We start from the raw sequence: 18,331 nt of genomic DNA, 5'->3' as shown, positions 1-18,331 counted from the left end.
GTAAAATGAAGACAACATGTCTCAGTATGTCTCTCTTCTCCATCCTGTGAAGAGGGAAGACATTAGCATGTCTTTTGGTGGTGTCCTGGAGCAATGAATTTTTTTTCCAGTTTTCTCTCGATCTTTCATTCTCAATATAGTAATAAGTTACAGCTGAAGTTGATCAAGTAGTGAGAATTTAAATACATTTCTTCCATGAATGGAACATGGAATCCAGAATGTGTTCATGTATTTTAGTTTTAAAATACTCAAAGTGATTTTTTGGGTTCAAATCCTAGCTTTACCACTTCTAGTTCTGCCTTTTCATTTGTAAAGTGTAGGTGGTAGTAGTACCTGCTCAAGAATTTTGTAAGATAAAACTCAAAAAACTCTAATAAGAGTTTTCTCTGACACTCAAATAATCACTGTTATTGTTGGTGGTATTATCATTGGGATGGTAGTGATACTAGTGGCAGCATATTAACAGAATTGCATTAGTAATGGTAGATGGGTAATAGAAATGCAGTGGGGTAAGTCATAGAGTTTGGAACCCGAGAGATCTTGAGTTTAAATTCCAGTTTGCACTAATGATAGGAGTCACCTCAGAAGCGAAGCACAGCATTTCAGGAGTCACTGTTGTCATTGCCTCTTGTCTGCTTTCCAGATCATAGTTGTTCAAGGCTGTTTTTCACTAAGAATTCCAATGATGTCATATAGTAAAATAGTAGCTGTTAATTTTGAGTTTTGAAAAATTGTTTTCTTCTTGGTTTATAGCCAACAGCCTATGAAAGAAGATATTGCAACTCCACTGCCCTCTGAAAAAACCCCAACAAGTGTTAATCAAACTCCTGTTGAGACAAATGAATTTCCTCAGCTCCCAGAAGGCTTGGAGAAGAAGCCTATTGTTCTTAAATTCAGTGCCATGTTAGATGGCATAGCCATTGGAGCAGCACTGTTACCGTCTCTGAAAGCAGAGTATAAGATGGGAAGAATGAGAAGTCATGGGATGACAGGTATCACTGAATTCTCAACTCAGCCGCTGAAAATTTATGAAGTTTTGAGAAATTAGTAATAATATCTTGACAGAAAGGAAACTTATAAATGTTATATAAAAATGTCAAAAGATTGAACCACAGCACTTGGATTTTATTAATGATATTCTTTAGTCAGGGGGAAAAAAAAACGCCAAGAGCTTTCTGTTAGGCAGAGGTACTGTTTGCAGGTGATACACTTCATTACTTCTCTCTGCCTTTTATGTCTTTTATGTCCTTTTCTTGCCTTATTTTTTGTTAGTCTTATTCCCATTGTTTGAGGAAACCAGCATTTCACCAGTGAGTTCCTATTTGCTGTGCATGTTTGCTAGATTTGCTCCATCAGATTAAGAAAATGTGCTCCATCCCCTAGTGCGCTGAGTGTCTCTGAAGAATAATTGATGAATTTAAATATTCTGTTCACACGATAAATTAATTTTTTAAAGCACAAATACATACATATGTGAATACATGCATTTAGGAAAGTGTGTGCATACCTACCCCTAGCATTTCAAGCTTTGATTGTTAAGAGGAGTTTTCCTAAAACCAATTAGACCTTCATATTTTCAGAAACAGAAGCACTGTAAAGTGAGTTTCCAGATTTGGTAGAGTCAGAAGTCTTAGGCTTTCAATTATTGAAGGCCATTAATAACTGGTAGTCAGACTTGTTTTCATCATTTATTTGAATCAACCATGAAATACGAGAAGCAAGTCAGAAATCGGATAGGGCAGTTTACAACTAGGAAAATGGAAATATTTTAAGAGCAAAGTGATGTATTGTCAAATATTCAGACAGGTAAGAAGTCCAGATTCTTTTGAGATAGAATAGGAGGACAAAAGCAGTAGCAAAGCATGTGCACTAGTGGTGGATAGGCCATGGCTGCAGCCTGAGCTGCTCCACATCTTCATCCAACTGTGTGAGCAAGGGAGGTGGTTGGTGTGGATGGTCCCCCTCCTGCAGCTGGCAGGTGAGAAGTCAGGAGTGTGCCTGGCTGCAGTGCTGAGCAGGAGGAGGTGAGGGCTATCCCAGGTGCTGCTGGGGGTGAGTGAGAGCTTTCCTGCTTATGGCTCTTTCCACGTATAAACATTGTTATGTGGGTAGTGACTGTAGTGGATGTGGCCTGTGATGTAGCGGATGTGCTCAGGGGAGAGCATTAGGTGTCTGTGTGGGTCACATGGGCTGTGTGGTAATGTCTGAGTGGGGACAGTTGGAAGCATGCCCTTAGATTGTGCTGGTCTGCAGGAGTGCACACATGTAAACACGTCATACACTGAATGGGCAGTAGCAAGTCTCAATTGTGGTAGGCTTCTGCTGCCCTTATAGACCTCCAGGACAGTTACGGACATGCAGGCTGAGTAATGGTCGAAGTAACATTTCTATATTTATTTATCAACCATAGTTGATTTAAAGTTTAAGGCAACAGTAAATGAAAATTTATATCATATCCTTATTTCTTAAGGTCAAAGATACATGTATTTGTACTTGAAACTATGAATGTTCTCAGAGTTTAGTTTAACTGGTTTTGGTTTTTGATAGTTTTCACTACTTTCCACACTTACTCAGGATTAGGAGACACGTTGTCGACTGCTAATGTTGTCTGTGAATGAAGAAGCATTGTGGGGATGTGGGTTTGTTTTTTTTTTTTTTTTTTCCTTTAAGGAAAATGGACTAGTTTCTCTCATTATAACTCCTCTGTGCTCTGTGATAGGGCAGATTTTTTTCTGTTCTAGCCTTCTCTGATATAAAGAACATTTATAGATGTTTCTCTGGCACCTGATATCACATTGGGCAACTAAAAGGCTTAATACTAATTGCTGATTGACTCTGTAGAAACCATACATATGTTTAAAGATAAGGGAGTATTTTATGAGCAAACTTAAAATATCTTTTTATATATTTCAAGGACTATGAAAGGTCCTTACATTTTTCTTAGAAATCGCTTTTGCAAAGGCGAGGAGTTGGTGAGCCAGTGAGCACCTGCACAAACAAGAACTTTTCTTTTTTGTTTTAGGTGCACGGACAAGGTTTACATTTGAGCTGCCAAATCACAGATTGCGTTTTACTTCAAAAGTTTCAGCCACAGATATTTCAACCATTCCTCCTTCTGCCAGTCTTAACCTTCCTCCTGTTACTATGTCAGGGAAGTACATAATGGAAGAACATGACAGCTACTCTGATCAGGTGTGGAGTATAGATGAACTGCCTTCTAAACAAGGGTACTACTTACAGGGAAATTATCTACGTTGTGTGGCAGAAGTAAGTTTGCTTTTAAATTTTATTATTGTTTGTAATTTGCAAGTTCAAGATTTAGATATACCAAAATATGTGTTGACCCAACTTTTAAGGTTGCAAACCTTAAGGTTAAGCATGAAATCATTTGTTCCCAACAGAAGCCTTCTCCATGAAATTATGGGTAGAGGCATGTCTGTCTATGTCTTGTTTTTTTCTCTTTCCCTGTAGTTTAATTGAAACATGCTTTTTAAAACATACTAGTCATCTTTGAATTTTACATTTCTTACATTGAGTTTAATGTCAATCTTGGCATTATTTTCATGGCATATTTGCTTCTTGAAGGCACATTAGCAGCTATTATTCAAGAGATTTTATATCTATTGACTTTTGTAGTCCTTAAATCAACCCTGTAAGGTAGATATATTTGTTCTAATTTTGCAAGTTAGGAAACGGAACCTTAATGAGGTTACACGATTCACATGAATATATGTGATTATTAGTGATAAAGAGTCCTAGAGAAAGATTTACTAAGCTCATATAAAAGATGGCATCCCTGATTACATCATCATCATCCTCATTTTTGCTTGTATCTGTATAAGCAAAAGTTTCAGAAGCACTTAGATGTGTCTTTCATCTGATTAAAAATTCTATAAGAAAGCTGTTTGGATTCTTTGATAGAAATATTAGTCTTAGGTATTAATATTGATGTATTGTCTTTAGACTCTACTTGTCTTAGCCCAGAGCAATTAAGCTTTCTGTAATTCCTCACTTAAAAGTGCCAAATCTATTGGGCTAGGGATATAGCTCAATTGATATAGTGCTTGCCTCGCATGCATAAGGCCCTGGGTTCAATCCCCAGCATCACCAAAAACACAAAACAAAAAATGTAGTGCCAAATCTATCTATTTTGCTCTTTTAATTTTTGATCAAAATATTCGGCCTATCAAGAGTGACAAATGATGAAACATTTTTCTTAATCATAAAGATGTTTAAAACTCTTGCCTATAATACTCAACTTCAATTATGGGCTGCTTTCTATTTAATCTGTTAATTAGCTAATTCCTGCCAGTAGTTAAATGCCTTGTACTAATTATAGGGCACAACTTAATTCTGGCATCTCCAGTTTGCTAATTCACTCAAGCATAATCCTGAGACGCAGAATTTTCATTATTGTATCCTTAGCATTTAATGTGGTACACAGAATAGACAGTCAATACATCACTGTATGAATAAATAAATTTATTTACAATGATGCTTGTCTGTGGTTCTAAGATCACAAAGATGAATCATTAAAAATCTTCCTGTAGGCAAAATTTTAATTTTGAAAAAGGTATATAGTTAGAATATTTTTTGTTTTCAAAATATTTCTCACACCTTAATTACTGGTTTAAAAAAAAATAACATTCTGGGAGTGGCCCATATCAGTGTTAGGCCAATAAAGTATTAGAAACTCTGAATATTTTAAATCTTTCTTCAATATATTGATCTCAAATAGTATGTATTTAATCATGTCTTGTAAGTTTTGGATGATGTTTTAAGAAAAGGTGTAGACTAAGATGGTATTGTTAGTCTATTGTTAATCTGATACCCTGGTTCTGTTTGGCAGGTTGGTTCCTTTGAACATAATCTCACAACTGATCTTCTGAACCACTTGGTGTTTGTACAGAAAGTGTTCATGAAGGAAGTCAATGAAGTAATACAAAAAGTTTCTGGTAAGATGATCTAGTATCCTCTAGTATAGATGCAGGTTTGAAATAAAACTTGATTGGCAGTGAAAGGAAAGTGACCATGATCCTCGGAGCAACCAAGAGATCTTTATTGTGGTGGTATCTGATCAACAGGGAAGGGAAAGAGAAGAGAGAGAGAGAGAGAGAGAGAGAGAGAGAGAGAGAGAGAGAGGGAGGGAGGGAGGGAGGGAGGGAAGGAGAGAGGGAAGGGTGTAGAGCAAAGCGCAAGAGAGAGAAAGTGAGAAAAGAAAGAGAGTTCTGGCAGGAGAGAGTTTTTATAGCCAAAATCTAATGGGGTCTCTGGGTCTGCAAGCTGCCTTATTGGTGTACAGTGATTGGATCATACAGGGGTTGCTAAAAGTGTCATCTTCTGCCCTTAGGCAGATGGGGCAGGGGTCAGATGTGGGTCTCCATTGCACCAGACAGGTAGGGGTTGAGAGTCCAGCCTTGAGTGGGGTTGAGTGTTCAGCCTTGAGGCAAACGCGTGATAAGGAACCAGACGGATGGGGGTCCAGTGTTCAGCCCACCCTAAAGCTAACATTTGTCAGCCTGCTCCACAACTAACAGGCAGAACAGGAGCAAAATTAGATAGATCCATCAATTGATTGTAAAAGCAGATTTTCTTTGGAATTTTATTCTTACTACTTACACAGGGAAAGTACCAGTTATTCTTTATTTCATTGAGCAAACAAAAAACAGCCAGTTTTCAAAGTAAGCGCCGGTGGGGCTTGATCGCATGTTGTATGTTTGCTGCACCTCATGATTATATCAACCTGAGCAGGCCCTGTCTGCAGAGCCACAGGAGAAGCTGAGAACTTTCCTGGCTGGTATCACCTGTTTGTTGAACAGTGTTTAGTAGCAATGTTCTTAAAAATCCTCAAAATTTAGTTATTATTCTGTTTATAAAATTTAGTTATTATTCTGTTTACTATTTTTCTCTCATGACTTAATTCATTATATAATTCCAAGTGGAAATTTTGAGCAAGGAAAAATTATCTTGTGTCTGTGTGTGGGGGGAGGGGGGTGGCAGTGATGGTGCTGGAGATAGAACACAGGGCCTTGTGCATGTGAAGCAAGCACTCTACCAACTGAGCTACACCCCCAGCCCAAATTATCTTGACAAATTACATCCAAGAGAGACAGTTAACTGATTCAGTAGTTACTTACTAAAAGCTTGAAAAACTTATGGCCCCAAGCAAGATGATGAGGAAGTTACAAATGTGGATAATATATTTAGCAGGCTTTAGGGAACTTGTACCTTGTTGGGAAGATTAGATGTTTTTACATGTGCTAATACAAAGTGTGAATGAACGAGAGAGAAAGTGTTAAAGGTATGAAGGGGAAAGAACACTTCATGGAAGAGGGCTTATCATTGAGGCCCTAATGGTGAAGGAATGATTTGAACTGAGGTTTGAGTATGTTTTACTTTTGATAGTTGAGTACATTTCAAAAGAAAATGAGACCGTGAGGAAGAATTGCAAGAAACTGGGAGAGAATGTTATATTTATTTGCTGGCTTAAGAAAAGAATTGGGGGAGTATGAAGAAAATTGTGAAGACATGCCACTAGTTGTGAGGAGTGTTGGAGAAAAGACAGAAAGTGGAGAGTTGGATCAACAAGCAGCACTGGTGTCTAACTGTGTTGAGGAAAAAGACTGAGGGTCCATTCAGTTACTGCTTGCTGGAATCTGAAGATAGATGGTCCCTGCACTGAGGAACTTAGTCCAGTTGATGAGGTAACAGGTAGAAGTCAAGAAAAAAACTATATAACAGAAGTGTGAGTTTTTGACACATGTCACATGAGAACGGATGCATCAAGGAGGCTTTGCATGAGCTGATATGCAACAAGGGACTATGAAGAGCACTTGGCACATGATAAGCGCTCAGATCAACTCACTCTGTCTAGGTGGCAGGGTTGATGGAGGTATGTGCTTAGTTGAGAAGGCAGGAAATGACTAAGAGCAGATAGGAGTGAATTGCCAAAATCGTTATAGAAAAGGGAGTTCAAGGAACAGTGACCGGGTGGGTTGTCATTTAGAATTCAGTGGAAAGCTGAGCCTTAGGATTTAGTGTTTAGAGAAAAGCAATGGAAAGTAAACACCATCCGCTGAAATGAGGGAGTGCAAGATTTCCGAATGATGTGGCAATAGGAAGAGGCACATTTGAATGAAATGAGGGAGTGAGACATGGTAAACCCAGCCTGTCTACCCATTCTCCCAAGATACAGATGTATTTTTTCCTTGTAGATAAAAGTAACCCAAACCTTTAGTTTCTTAATCTCTCTTAGGTGGGGAGCAGCCTATTCCTCTCTGGAACGAACATGATGGAGCAGCAGATGGAGATAAGCCTAAAATTCTCCTGTATTCTCTGAACTTGCAGTTTAAGGTAAATTTAAATTATAATGGTACTTTTAGAAGTGCTGTATTACTTAATATATGCTTTTCACAAAAATTTATTTAATACATAAATTACCAAATTGAAAATAAAATAAACCATAATAATAATAATAATAATAATAATAATAATAATAATAATAATATTAACTCAGAAAAAGGGTTTAATGATTGTTTGAATATTCTCTAGGACTTTTTCCTGCTGTTTTTTTGTTTTGTTTTGTTTTTTGCAGTGCTAGGGATTGAACTCCGGGCCTCACACATGCTAAGCAAGCATTCTACCACTGCGCTCCATCCTCACTCCCTCTATTAGTATTTTTACATATGTACATATTTATCTATTTTTAAAAACTTTGGGTATCTATCCATAATAGAATTTTTAGATCAACTTTATCTTCCTGAACAGCTGTATTATTTGTTCTACAGTTGTAACAAACTTAATTACCCTCTTCTGATCAACATTTGATTTTTCTAGTTTATGTAGTTGTAATTTATTCTCCAAGAGATAGTCTGTATACTTATTCAATTAACAGTAATACTGTAGGGATAGAATGCATTCCGACCATGCATGAGGTCAAGGGTTCAGTCCCCTACTTAGGGGAGGAAAAAAGACTTTAATTGGAACCCTAATATTTCCAACAGTTAAAATATTAGTATTCTTAAAAATTATTCTTACCAAATAGTTATTTAATTTTAATATATTAATGAACTGTCTAAATTTTAAATAGAAAATACTATAATGAAATTTAATAACTCAAAAAATCTTACTGACATGAGAAATTAAGGAATGTTGCTGGAGGTGGGGCAAGAAGATCTCGAGTTAACAGCCATCCTTAGCAATGGTGAGGCACTAAGCAACTCAGTGAGACTCTGTCTCTAAATAAAGTACAAAATAGGGCTGGGGATGGCTCAGTGGTCAAATGCCTCTGAGTTTAATCCCTGGTACCAAAAAATAAAAATAAAACAACAAAAAAAGAATGTTGCTGGCTTATCAGCTCCTTGGACAGATCCTGTACATTTTTTTAGAACACCACTGTTTTATCTATCAGATATTGAAAGTCTGCATTTGAGTGAATCTGCTACATTATTGATTTAAGATTCTTTTCCCTCTGCCCCATAACATATAATCTTCTAGGGTATCCAAGTAACAGCCACAACTCCATCAATGAGAGCTGTGAGATTCGAAACTGGACTGATTGAACTGGAGCTATCTAACCGACTTCAAACTAAAGCTTCACCAGGAAGTAGTAGCTATCTGAAATTGTTTGGTAAATGTCAAGTGGATTTAAATCTGGCATTAGGACAAATTGTCAAACATCAGGTGCGTACATATTATTGGTATTAGTACTGTGGCCTTTGAGTTTTGCATATCAGTTGGGACTACTTTAACTTATGTATGACTGTATTTATAAAGATATTTAGATAATTCTCTACAATTTCTGATTGTAAATTCTAATGAAGGCTTTCTTATTTTTTAACTCATTTTAAAGGCCTACAATTTTTCTGTGGTGTTTCATCAAGTATTGTGGAAAGTATATTGCTGCAAGTGTAGTCACATGAAATTGAATCTTAGTATCTTCATACATATTTCTCTCTTTTTTAGTTTGTTAAACATTTTTTATTTCAATGTTTGTTATAAAATTAGTACCCCAGTGTTTGCAAGTTTATAGTTTACCCTGAGAATATTTTTACATATAGTAATGTTGGATAGGAAAATTATTTTTAAAAGATCAGTTACTCAGATTTTTTTATTTGATGAAAATTGCTTTGATGCTTATTGGAGATATTTTTAGATTTGTTTTCTTTTTGCTGAAAATTATGTCCATTTTAACCAACTCTTTGATTTGAATGACCAATTACAAAATGCCAACCACAGTTTGAAAATTGAATGGCTACATTCAAGATTATGTGGAGGAAAAAATGAACAGAAACATTTTGTTTCTAGAAAAACATTTTTTCAAATGGAAATATGTTTTGGGAGCAAGAGTGTCTGATTATTTTGAGACATTTAATATATGCTATTCGGAGTAGGAACCTCATCCTAGCTTTTGTATGAACTTCATGACTTTGTATTTGCTTTTGCTTTCTCCTTGCAGTGTTAACCCAGGGCCTTATGCATGCTGGTCAAGTGCTCTACCACTGAGCCATACCCCCAGCCTAATTACCTCCTGTGTGGCTATTCATGCTGTGTGTTAATTTCACAAGCATTCAAATATACCAAATATAAGGACTGTATCATTGATGAAATTGAGAAAAATGTACTATAAGTTCTTTTGGGGCACAATATCAATAATGATGTTTAGTTTTATTAAAACATTTTTAATTATTTGATTTTACTGAGCTTTAAATTTGTTTTAGGTTTATGAGGAAGCTGGTTCTGATTTTCATCAAGTTGCCTATTTTAAAACTAGAATTGGATTAAGGAATGCCCTTCGAGAAGAAATCAGTGGTTCTTCAGATAGAGAGGCCGTGCTCATTACTTTGAACAGACCAATTGTTTATGCCCAACCTGTGGCCTTTGATAGAGGTGAGATTGAGTTAGTGATTGCTATCATAGAAATATTTTGATGATGCTCAATAAAAATGATCTGTGTGAGCAAGGGATGTGGCTCAGTGGTAGAGCAATCGCCTAGCATGTGTGACGGAGTGGGTTCAAATCTGAACACCATGTATAAATAAACGAATAAAATAAATGTCCATCAGCATCTTAAAAAACTCCTTCAGCCTTTATTCATTTATAATCTGAATTGCAAAGGACTTCCCTGAAGCATTCTGATATGCTTCAGAACAGTGATAAATTGACACCCATCTAATAAATCTAAATTTTTACTTTTACAGTTTTTAGAATCTTTTTTTAGCAAAGAAATTTTTTAGACTTGTTTATCAAATGGAAACAAAGGAAATTTAAAAATATTATTTAATGTGATGAACATTATTATCCAGTATATGAATGAAGACATGAATTGGTGTGAATATACTTTGTGTATTCACATATACATACCCATAATAGAGCAGAAAATTCCAAAATGCTTCTAAACTGTGTAATGTTTAATGGTAATCCATTTCTCCCCCCCTTTTTTTCCCCCTTTCCCTTCACTTCCTCTTATATGTAATTTTGTATAACAATGAGGGTCTCCTTCCATTTCCATGCAATTTCCCTTCTCTCTCCCTTTCCCTCCCACCTCTCGTCCCTGTTTAATGTTAATCTTCTTCTCATGCTCTTCCTTCCTGCTCTGTTCTTAGTTGTTCTCCTTATATCAAAGAAGACATTTGGCATTTGTTTTTTAGGGATTGGCTAGCTTCACTTAGCATAGGGTAGAGAGAGAAGATGGGAGGGGAGGGGAGGGGTGATAGTAGAGGATAGGAAAGGGGGCAGAACACATCAGACACTAGTATGGCAATATGCAAAACAGTGGATGTGTAACCGATATGATTCTGCAATCTGTATACGGGGTAAAAATGGGAGTTCATAACCCACTTGAATTAAATGTATGGAATATGATATGTCAAGAACTATGTAATGTTTTGAACAACCAATAATAAAAATTTTAAAAAATGGTAATGAAACTTCCAAGTTATATATAATCAAATAAAGGTATTATGTCCATCTACAACTAAAAACAAATTTTAAAAAATCATCTGTGATTTACCAATGTGAATGCTCAACAGCTAAATTTCTCCTAATTCTGAAAGGTGAACATCCAAAAATAACTTCTTGCCTTTATGCTTCAGTTTTTAATTTATTTTACATTTTAAAGTTTTTTTGCTTTATATAGATAAATAGAAGTGTCTGATTTCTGAAATTTAATACTAAAATTTTTAGTATAGATAAATAATACACTCACATGTTTTGGCACTGTATTTACTCATTTATTCTATCTACATTTAGACAATAGGATCCCTGCCCTCAAGGAACCTAGTTCAGTGGAAAGTCAAGACCAAAGTGGACACAATTGGAGTTAGAGATGGCATGTTCTAAGGTGTGAGGAAGTCTTCCTGTGGTGCTTAGAGAAGAAACAGGTTCTTCACTAATTTTAAAGCTATAGTTTTCTGGGAGTGATTTTTATTATTCAGTAGGATTGTGCAACTGTTGAGGTTTACTTACCATAGTAAACCTTTACCAGCACTGATCTAACTTTTCTTTCTGCCTCCCCTTAATTCTTGAAAGCTGTGCTGTTCCAGGCCAACAAGGAGAGGAAAGCTGCTCTTGAGTGCATTTGTGTCCCAGGGCTTAGCAGGGTTCCTGGCATATTGTAAGAACAAGTGTACGTTTGCCAGAAGAGAATATGAATAAATGTATATGAGCACTGGGGTCTAGGAAAATAGTGCATTGATTTTCTTAAACAAAAATAATGGGAAAGAAGGCTGAACAGGTAGAGTCTCACTAGTGTGGATTTGGCAAGTATGTTTAATGTGTTTAACAGGCAATGAGCCATTTGTGAAGCCAAGTAAGATTTCATTCAGTAGTAGCCTTCTTAGACTGGTGCTGAGATGTTTGTTAGGGAATTGCCCTTTTGACAGTGTTAGGATGACATTCTGTTTTGGTAAATCCTATGCATGTTTTTCATGTCACATTTCACCAGGTTTTCGTCAGTTTTCACCAACAACTCAAAGTCCTTTCTATGCTTGGTGTCTGTGGCACAGTTCTTCGTTATCCTCCTGCTTCTCTGGCCCCTTCATTTTTATTATCTTTTTAGACTTCTCCTTCTATATGGTGCCATGAAATGAAGAATTTTCTTAAGATCTCTTGTTAACAAACTTAAACTGTCTTTGACTTCTCTCTCTAAATTAAATTATTTTAATGTGTATTCCCAGCATTATGTACCTCTGTTTTTAGTGAGTGTTTAAAAGTAGTAACAGTAAGCCCTGTAGATGAGTTCAAGGACCATGTCTGTTTCCACCTGTTATTCCACCCAGGGCCTGGCATGTAAGGGGCAGTATACAAATCTAGAGCAAATGAATGGACCTGGATTTTCTTCTTTCTACTGCCATTATATAGCTGCTTGCTTTCTGCTTCGTTTTTTCATTGGATATGTTAAAAATTGTTGATGTATCCTCTTAGGTTCTTTCTAATTTTAAAGCTATAGTTTTCTGGGAGTGATTTTTATTATTCAGTAGGATTGTGCAACTGTTGAGGTTTACTTACCATAGTAAACCTTTACCAGCACTGATCTAACTTTTCTTTCTGCTTTCCCTTAATTCTTGAAAGCTGTGCTGTTTTGGCTGAATTATAAGGCTGCCTATGACAACTGGAATGAACAGCGAATGGCCTTGCACAAGGACATTCACATGGCCACAAAGGAAGTGGTAGACATGCTGCCTGGTATTCAGCAAACATCAGCCCAGGCCTTTGGCACTCTCTTTCTCCAGCTGACTGTGAATGACCTGGGAATTTGCCTGCCTATCACCAACACTGCTCAGGTACAAGGAGTCAGGTCATGTTCCTTTTATTCAGGACTAAAATCCAGGCATTTCAACTAACCATTTCTAAGAGTACTGAGTAAAGCAGTATCTTTTTAATGGAGAATAGTCTGCAGCTTGAGTTTAATGGTCATCAAGTAAGTCTGAACTCCTTCAGCCTTTGTTCATTTGTACTCTGAATTACAAAGGACTTCCCTGAAGGACTCGGATATGCTTCAGAATAGTGATTAATTGACACCCATCTAATAATTCTAAATTTTCACTTTTATAAATAGTTTTTAGAATCTTTTTTGTTTTTTTTTAGCAAAGAAATTTTTCTAGACTTTTTTATAAAATGGAAACAAAGGAAATTTAAAAATATTATTTAATGTGATGAATATTATTATCCAAAGTATATGAATGAAGACATGAATTGGTGTGAATATACTTTGTGTATTCACATATACATACCCATAGTAGAGCAGAAGATTCCAAAATGCTTCTAAACTGTATAATGTTTAATGGTAATGAAACTTCCAAGTTATATGTATATATGGATAAAGCAGGGATATTCTTTTTGTAATTTTAGGACTAAGTCTCAGAAATACATTCATGTGTATGAATGGGAAAAGGCTCTCAGCACCTGTCAGGCAGGAAGTAACAGTTATAACCATCAAATCTGTATTTACTATGATAATTTAATTTACTTTAAATAACTTATGACCAGTGTTGGATGAATGTATCTTTTAGAATTCTGTTTAGCCAATAGTGTTAAGAAAAACTTTGGACTAAATATGGGTAACATTGACATGTTGTGTTTAGGAACTGAAATGTAATCACTTTTTAAGTGGTTTTAATTAGTGCATAATAGTTATACATAATATTGAGGTTCATTTTGACATAACAAGCATGAAATATAATTTGCTCTAATTCAGTCCCCAGTGCTTCCCCTTTTCCTTTCCTCCTTCCTCCCCTGTTCCCCTTCCTCTGCTACTGATCTTTCTCCCATTTATTTATAGTTTTTTTTTAATTAGTACATTATAGACATCCATAAAGGTGAAATTCGCTGTGGTATGTTCATGTGTGTGCATAGGATAGCTTGGTCAGTTTCATGCCAGCATTCCTCCCTTTTCCTGTCCCTCCTCCCTCCTGCTCAGTCCCCTCCTCTACTCCTCTGATTGTTCCTATGTTTTCACTGGGTCCCCACCCCTCGCTTTTTCTTATTTTTCAAAGAAAGAAAGGAGTTACCCATCTTTGAGAGAAAACATTGGACCCTGGACTTTCCGGGTCTGACTTATGAAATACGGTAGTTTTTTTAAATGGCATGAGGGACAGAAGAACTCAGGCTGTACACACCAGGAGTGGGTGTAAAAGAGTGCTCCCAACAAATAAAAGAGCGGCCACGTATATATATTAGAACTTTGCACATTAAAAGAAAAAACGAACATGGCAGATGCATTTCCATCCATCAATTATTAATTTAAAGTATGTTGTCACCAATTCATGTCTTCATACATGTACTTTGGATAATGATGTCCATCGCATTCCGCCATCGTTGCTAACCCCCTGCCCCCTCCCTTCCCCTCCCACTTCTCTGCCCTATCTAGAGTTCCTCTATTCCTCCCATGCTCTCTCTCCCTACCCCACAATGAGTCAGCCTCTTTGTATCAGAGAAAACATTCGGCATTTGTTTTTTTTGGGATTGGCTAACTTCACTTAGCATTATCTTCTCCAACTCCATCCATTTACCTGCAAATACCATAATTTTATTCTCTTTTATTGACTGGGAATTGAACAGGGGGGTGGGGGGGCATTTTACCACTTCACTAAATCCCCAACTCTTTTATTTTTCTATGTTCTCAATAAGCTGCTGAGGGTCTGAGTTGCTGATTCTGGCCTCAAACTTGCAATTCTCCCTTCTTGGCCTTCTGGGTCACTGGGATCTCTGGCATAGGCCACTATATCCGGCAGTAACAATTTAATTTTTGGAAGTTATCTTTGTAGGATGCTTTATAATAAGTATTTCTAGACTTGACTCTTTCTAGATTTTCATCTATATTATTATTTTTTCATTTTAAAAATAAGTTTTACTGAGTATTAAGTGGTATAATATTATTGAATACATTTAATAATTCTATTTTATATATCTGTTTATGTGTAACAGACAATATATGTGCAATTAAGTTTATAATAAGTTAATTTCATGCAATAACATTACATTTTAAGTGAATCAAACAATTTATGTACTGAAAATCAAAGCACATTGCAGTGAGCTCTTTTCTAGATATACAAAGGAGTGAAAAGTGACTGATTTCAATGCAAAGGACATCATAGGTTGGAAGTAGACTTTGTCAATTAAAGGGGGTAGGACTTGGGCAATTAACTGAGCTCTCTATGCCTTTTTTTTTTTAAGGCTTTCAGATATTTCCCCCTGGGGGTTTAATTTTTTAAAAAGTTATTAATTAATCAATTAAATCAAGCATATATGAGAACAGAATGCATTTTGATTCATCGTACACAATTGCAGCATAACTTTTCACTTCTCTGGTTGTACACCATGTAGCATCGCACCATATGTGCAGTCATACATGTACCTAGGGTAATGATGTCCATCTAATTCCACCTTTTTTCCTGCCCCCATGCACCCTCCCCACCCTTAGCTCCCCTTTGCCCAATTAGTTTCTCTATCCCCTTCCCAATCAGGGATCATCATCTACTTATCAGAGAGAACATTCAGCTTTGGGGTTTTTGGGGATTGGCTCACTTCACTTAGCATGATATTCTCCAGCTCCATCCATTTACCTGCAAATGCCATAATTTTTGTTTTCTTTTAAAGCCAAGTAATATTCCATTGTGTATATAGATGCATTCATCTATTAAAGGGCATCTAGGTTGTTTCCACAGTTTAGCTATTGTGAATTGAGCTGCTACAAACATTGATGTGGCTGCATTAACTATGGCATGCTGATTTTAAGTCCTTTGGGTGTAGACCAAGGAATGGGATGGCTGGGTCAAATGGTGGTTCCATTCCAAGTTTTCTAAGCAGTCTCCATACTGTTTTCCATATTGGCTGCACCAATTTGCAGTCCCGCCAGCACTGTATGAGTGTGCCTTTTCCCCCACATCCTCACCAACACTTATTGTTGTTTGTGTTCTTATTAGCTGCCATTCCGCTGGCGTGAGATGAAATCTTAGTTTTGATTTGCATTTCTATAATTGCTAGAGATGTTGAACATTTTGTCATATATTTGTTGATCGATTGTATATCTTCTTCTGAGAAGTGCCTATTCAGTTTGTTAGCCCATTTATGGACTGGGTTTTTTTTTTGTTATGTTGAGGTTTTTTTTGTTTGTTTGTTTGATTGATTGTTTTACTTCTTTTTATATCCTGGAAATTAGTGCTGTGTCTGACATGCATGTGGCAAAAATTTGCTCCCAAAGTGTAGGCTCTCTATTCACCTCATTGATTGTTTCTTTTGCTGAGAGAAGCAGCTTTTTAGTTTGAGTCCATCCCATTTATTAATTCTGGATTTTATTTCTTGTGCTTTAGGAGTCTTGTTAAGGAAGTCGGAGCCTAATCTGAGGTGATAAAGATCTGAAGATTTCTGAATTTAAAAATCATCACCTTTGTCTTACTTTTTCTTGAATATCTTTCGCAGTCTAATCACACTGGGGACCTGGACACTGGTTCGGCCTTAGTATTGACCATCGAAAGCACTCTCATCACTGCTTGCTCTTCAGAGTCCTTGGTTAGCAAAGGGCATTTCAAAAACTTCTGCCTTCGTTTTGCTGATGGCTTTGAGACATCGTGGGATGACTGGAAACCAGAAATCCGTGGGGATCTGGTAATGAATGCCTGTGAGTGTCTTTCATATTCTATGTAAGGTTTAGAGTTTTAAAAAATAAAACAGAGTCTTTATTATTTTTTTTAATAAAGAAGTGTCTAAGTATAGAAATGGTTTTTGACTTTGTGAAATAAAGGCTATTTCTAATGAAAGGTGACAAAATGTATTTGTGAAAAGTAGTTGGGTAAATAAACCAACCTAGCGTTCCTTTTGTGGTATGACATTTGAGTCTTCTGGTGTCCATCCATGAATGCAGCCAAATAAAACCTCTTTGTTCCTTCGGAGTTTTGAAAGATAGTAATAGCTATATGAGACCCAGCTCATAAAACACAGAGCAGGTTGTACATTTCCAAGACTAGGAGACCTTGATCCATATTGATGGGAATAAATCTGTACATCCAAATTTTTAGGAATATAGTGTGATATATGAATTTCTCCAATTCCATCATATTCCAGCTGTGTTGTAGGCTAGTTTGGAGTTATTTCATTTATTTGTTGTCTATTTTAATATTTCAAATTATATTGCAGCAGAGTTAGTATAGCATCATTAGTCTTAATAATGAAAAAAATTACACTTGAGAAATTAGAGGACTGTGAATAAAATCCCCAGCCAATCTTGTAAGTCAGGCAGTACTTACTTTTTAGGTGATATGCCATCCTCATTTATGCTTTGGACTCCCGCATCTTTAACTGGTGGAAAATCTTTCCATTTTTTTTTTTTTTTTGAGGAATTGGGAAACTTCTCATTTTTATGCTAATAATTGCAGTTCTGCATTCAATATTGACTCAGACTTAGATAAAATCACAGGTGAAATTCTTGGTTTTGATGTGTAGGGAAAGAAAGTTATCTTTCCTTCTACCCATTTAGATTTTCTGCTGAGCCCCTATAACAAAAGACAGACTAATGACAGAAAGCATAGAAATGTATTAATGTAAGTTCTATGCAACATGGGAGCCTTTATAAGGAAATGAAGACCCAAAGAAATGGCTAACCCTGAGTGTTCTTGTGGTAGATTGGATGAGCTCGGCTTGATAGAGAGCTCAGCAGGGCCCCTGTGTGCACAGTCCTCTCTGTGTCCCTATCTTTGCCTCCAGAGATAAGAGCCTTCCTGCAGGGATAGGGAGGGACCTCCCCATGACTGCTGACCTGCTTTAGAGGAAAAGCAGGACACTTCTGTATTGGCAGGTGCTCAGATCCCTTCAGCTTTGAGTAGTCAGTGTACACCGCTACCATATTTTGGGGTAGTATGTCCTGAAGCACTTTAGGTATTTTTGCATTTAGATAATTCATAGGTTAACCATGGAATTTTTTTGAAATACTTCAGGTTTCGAAGACTTGATACCAAATACTCATGCCTGTTATTAAAAAGACCAAAATAGCCTTCATCAGAAATCTTTACAGATTATCATTTTATAAATAGTTGTGGTTTTAAGAATCATTATAGCATATTTATGTCTTTTGTTTTTTTTGGGGGGGTTCTTATTAAAGGCAAAAAGGCAAAAATTAAACCTGTCAATTTTTATTAAGGTATTATCTTTACCATCCTTGAATTAATTAAAATTAATATAGTGTATTTGGGAGAAAAGTAAAGGTACCATTTCCTTAATAGTTTGTCTTGAGGCTGAGCTGTGGGCTCAGTGGTAGTGCACTCGTCTAGCATGTTTGAGGCATTGGGTTTGATCCTCAGCACCACATAAAAATAAATAAATAAAATAAAGATATTGT

At 36.4% G+C, this 18,331-nt stretch overlaps 1 protein-coding gene across 11 annotated transcripts in view; it reads left to right on the top strand.

The window, feature by feature from the left end:
- BLTP1 (bridge-like lipid transfer protein family member 1) overlaps positions 1-18,331 on the top strand; it is a 360,418-nt gene that overhangs the window by 290,753 nt on the left and 51,334 nt on the right. For all 11 annotated transcript variants that reach the window (XM_081303434.1, XM_081303435.1, XM_081303429.1 and 8 more), the window contains 8 exons: positions 754-992; positions 3,023-3,267; positions 4,850-4,955; positions 7,256-7,353; positions 8,497-8,682; positions 9,720-9,888; positions 12,571-12,782; positions 16,420-16,618. In XM_081303434.1, the coding sequence (XP_081159560.1) occupies positions 754-992; positions 3,023-3,267; positions 4,850-4,955; positions 7,256-7,353; positions 8,497-8,682; positions 9,720-9,888; positions 12,571-12,782; positions 16,420-16,618 (1,454 nt within the window). The remainder of the gene's footprint in view (positions 1-753; positions 993-3,022; positions 3,268-4,849; positions 4,956-7,255; positions 7,354-8,496; positions 8,683-9,719; positions 9,889-12,570; positions 12,783-16,419; positions 16,619-18,331) is intronic.

This window comes from Spermophilus citellus, assembly GCF_964194105.1.
Source record: "Spermophilus citellus genome assembly, chromosome: 8".
Taxonomy (NCBI): Eukaryota; Metazoa; Chordata; class Mammalia; order Rodentia; family Sciuridae; genus Spermophilus; species Spermophilus citellus.
This window is presented reverse-complemented; position numbering and strand designations above follow the sequence as displayed.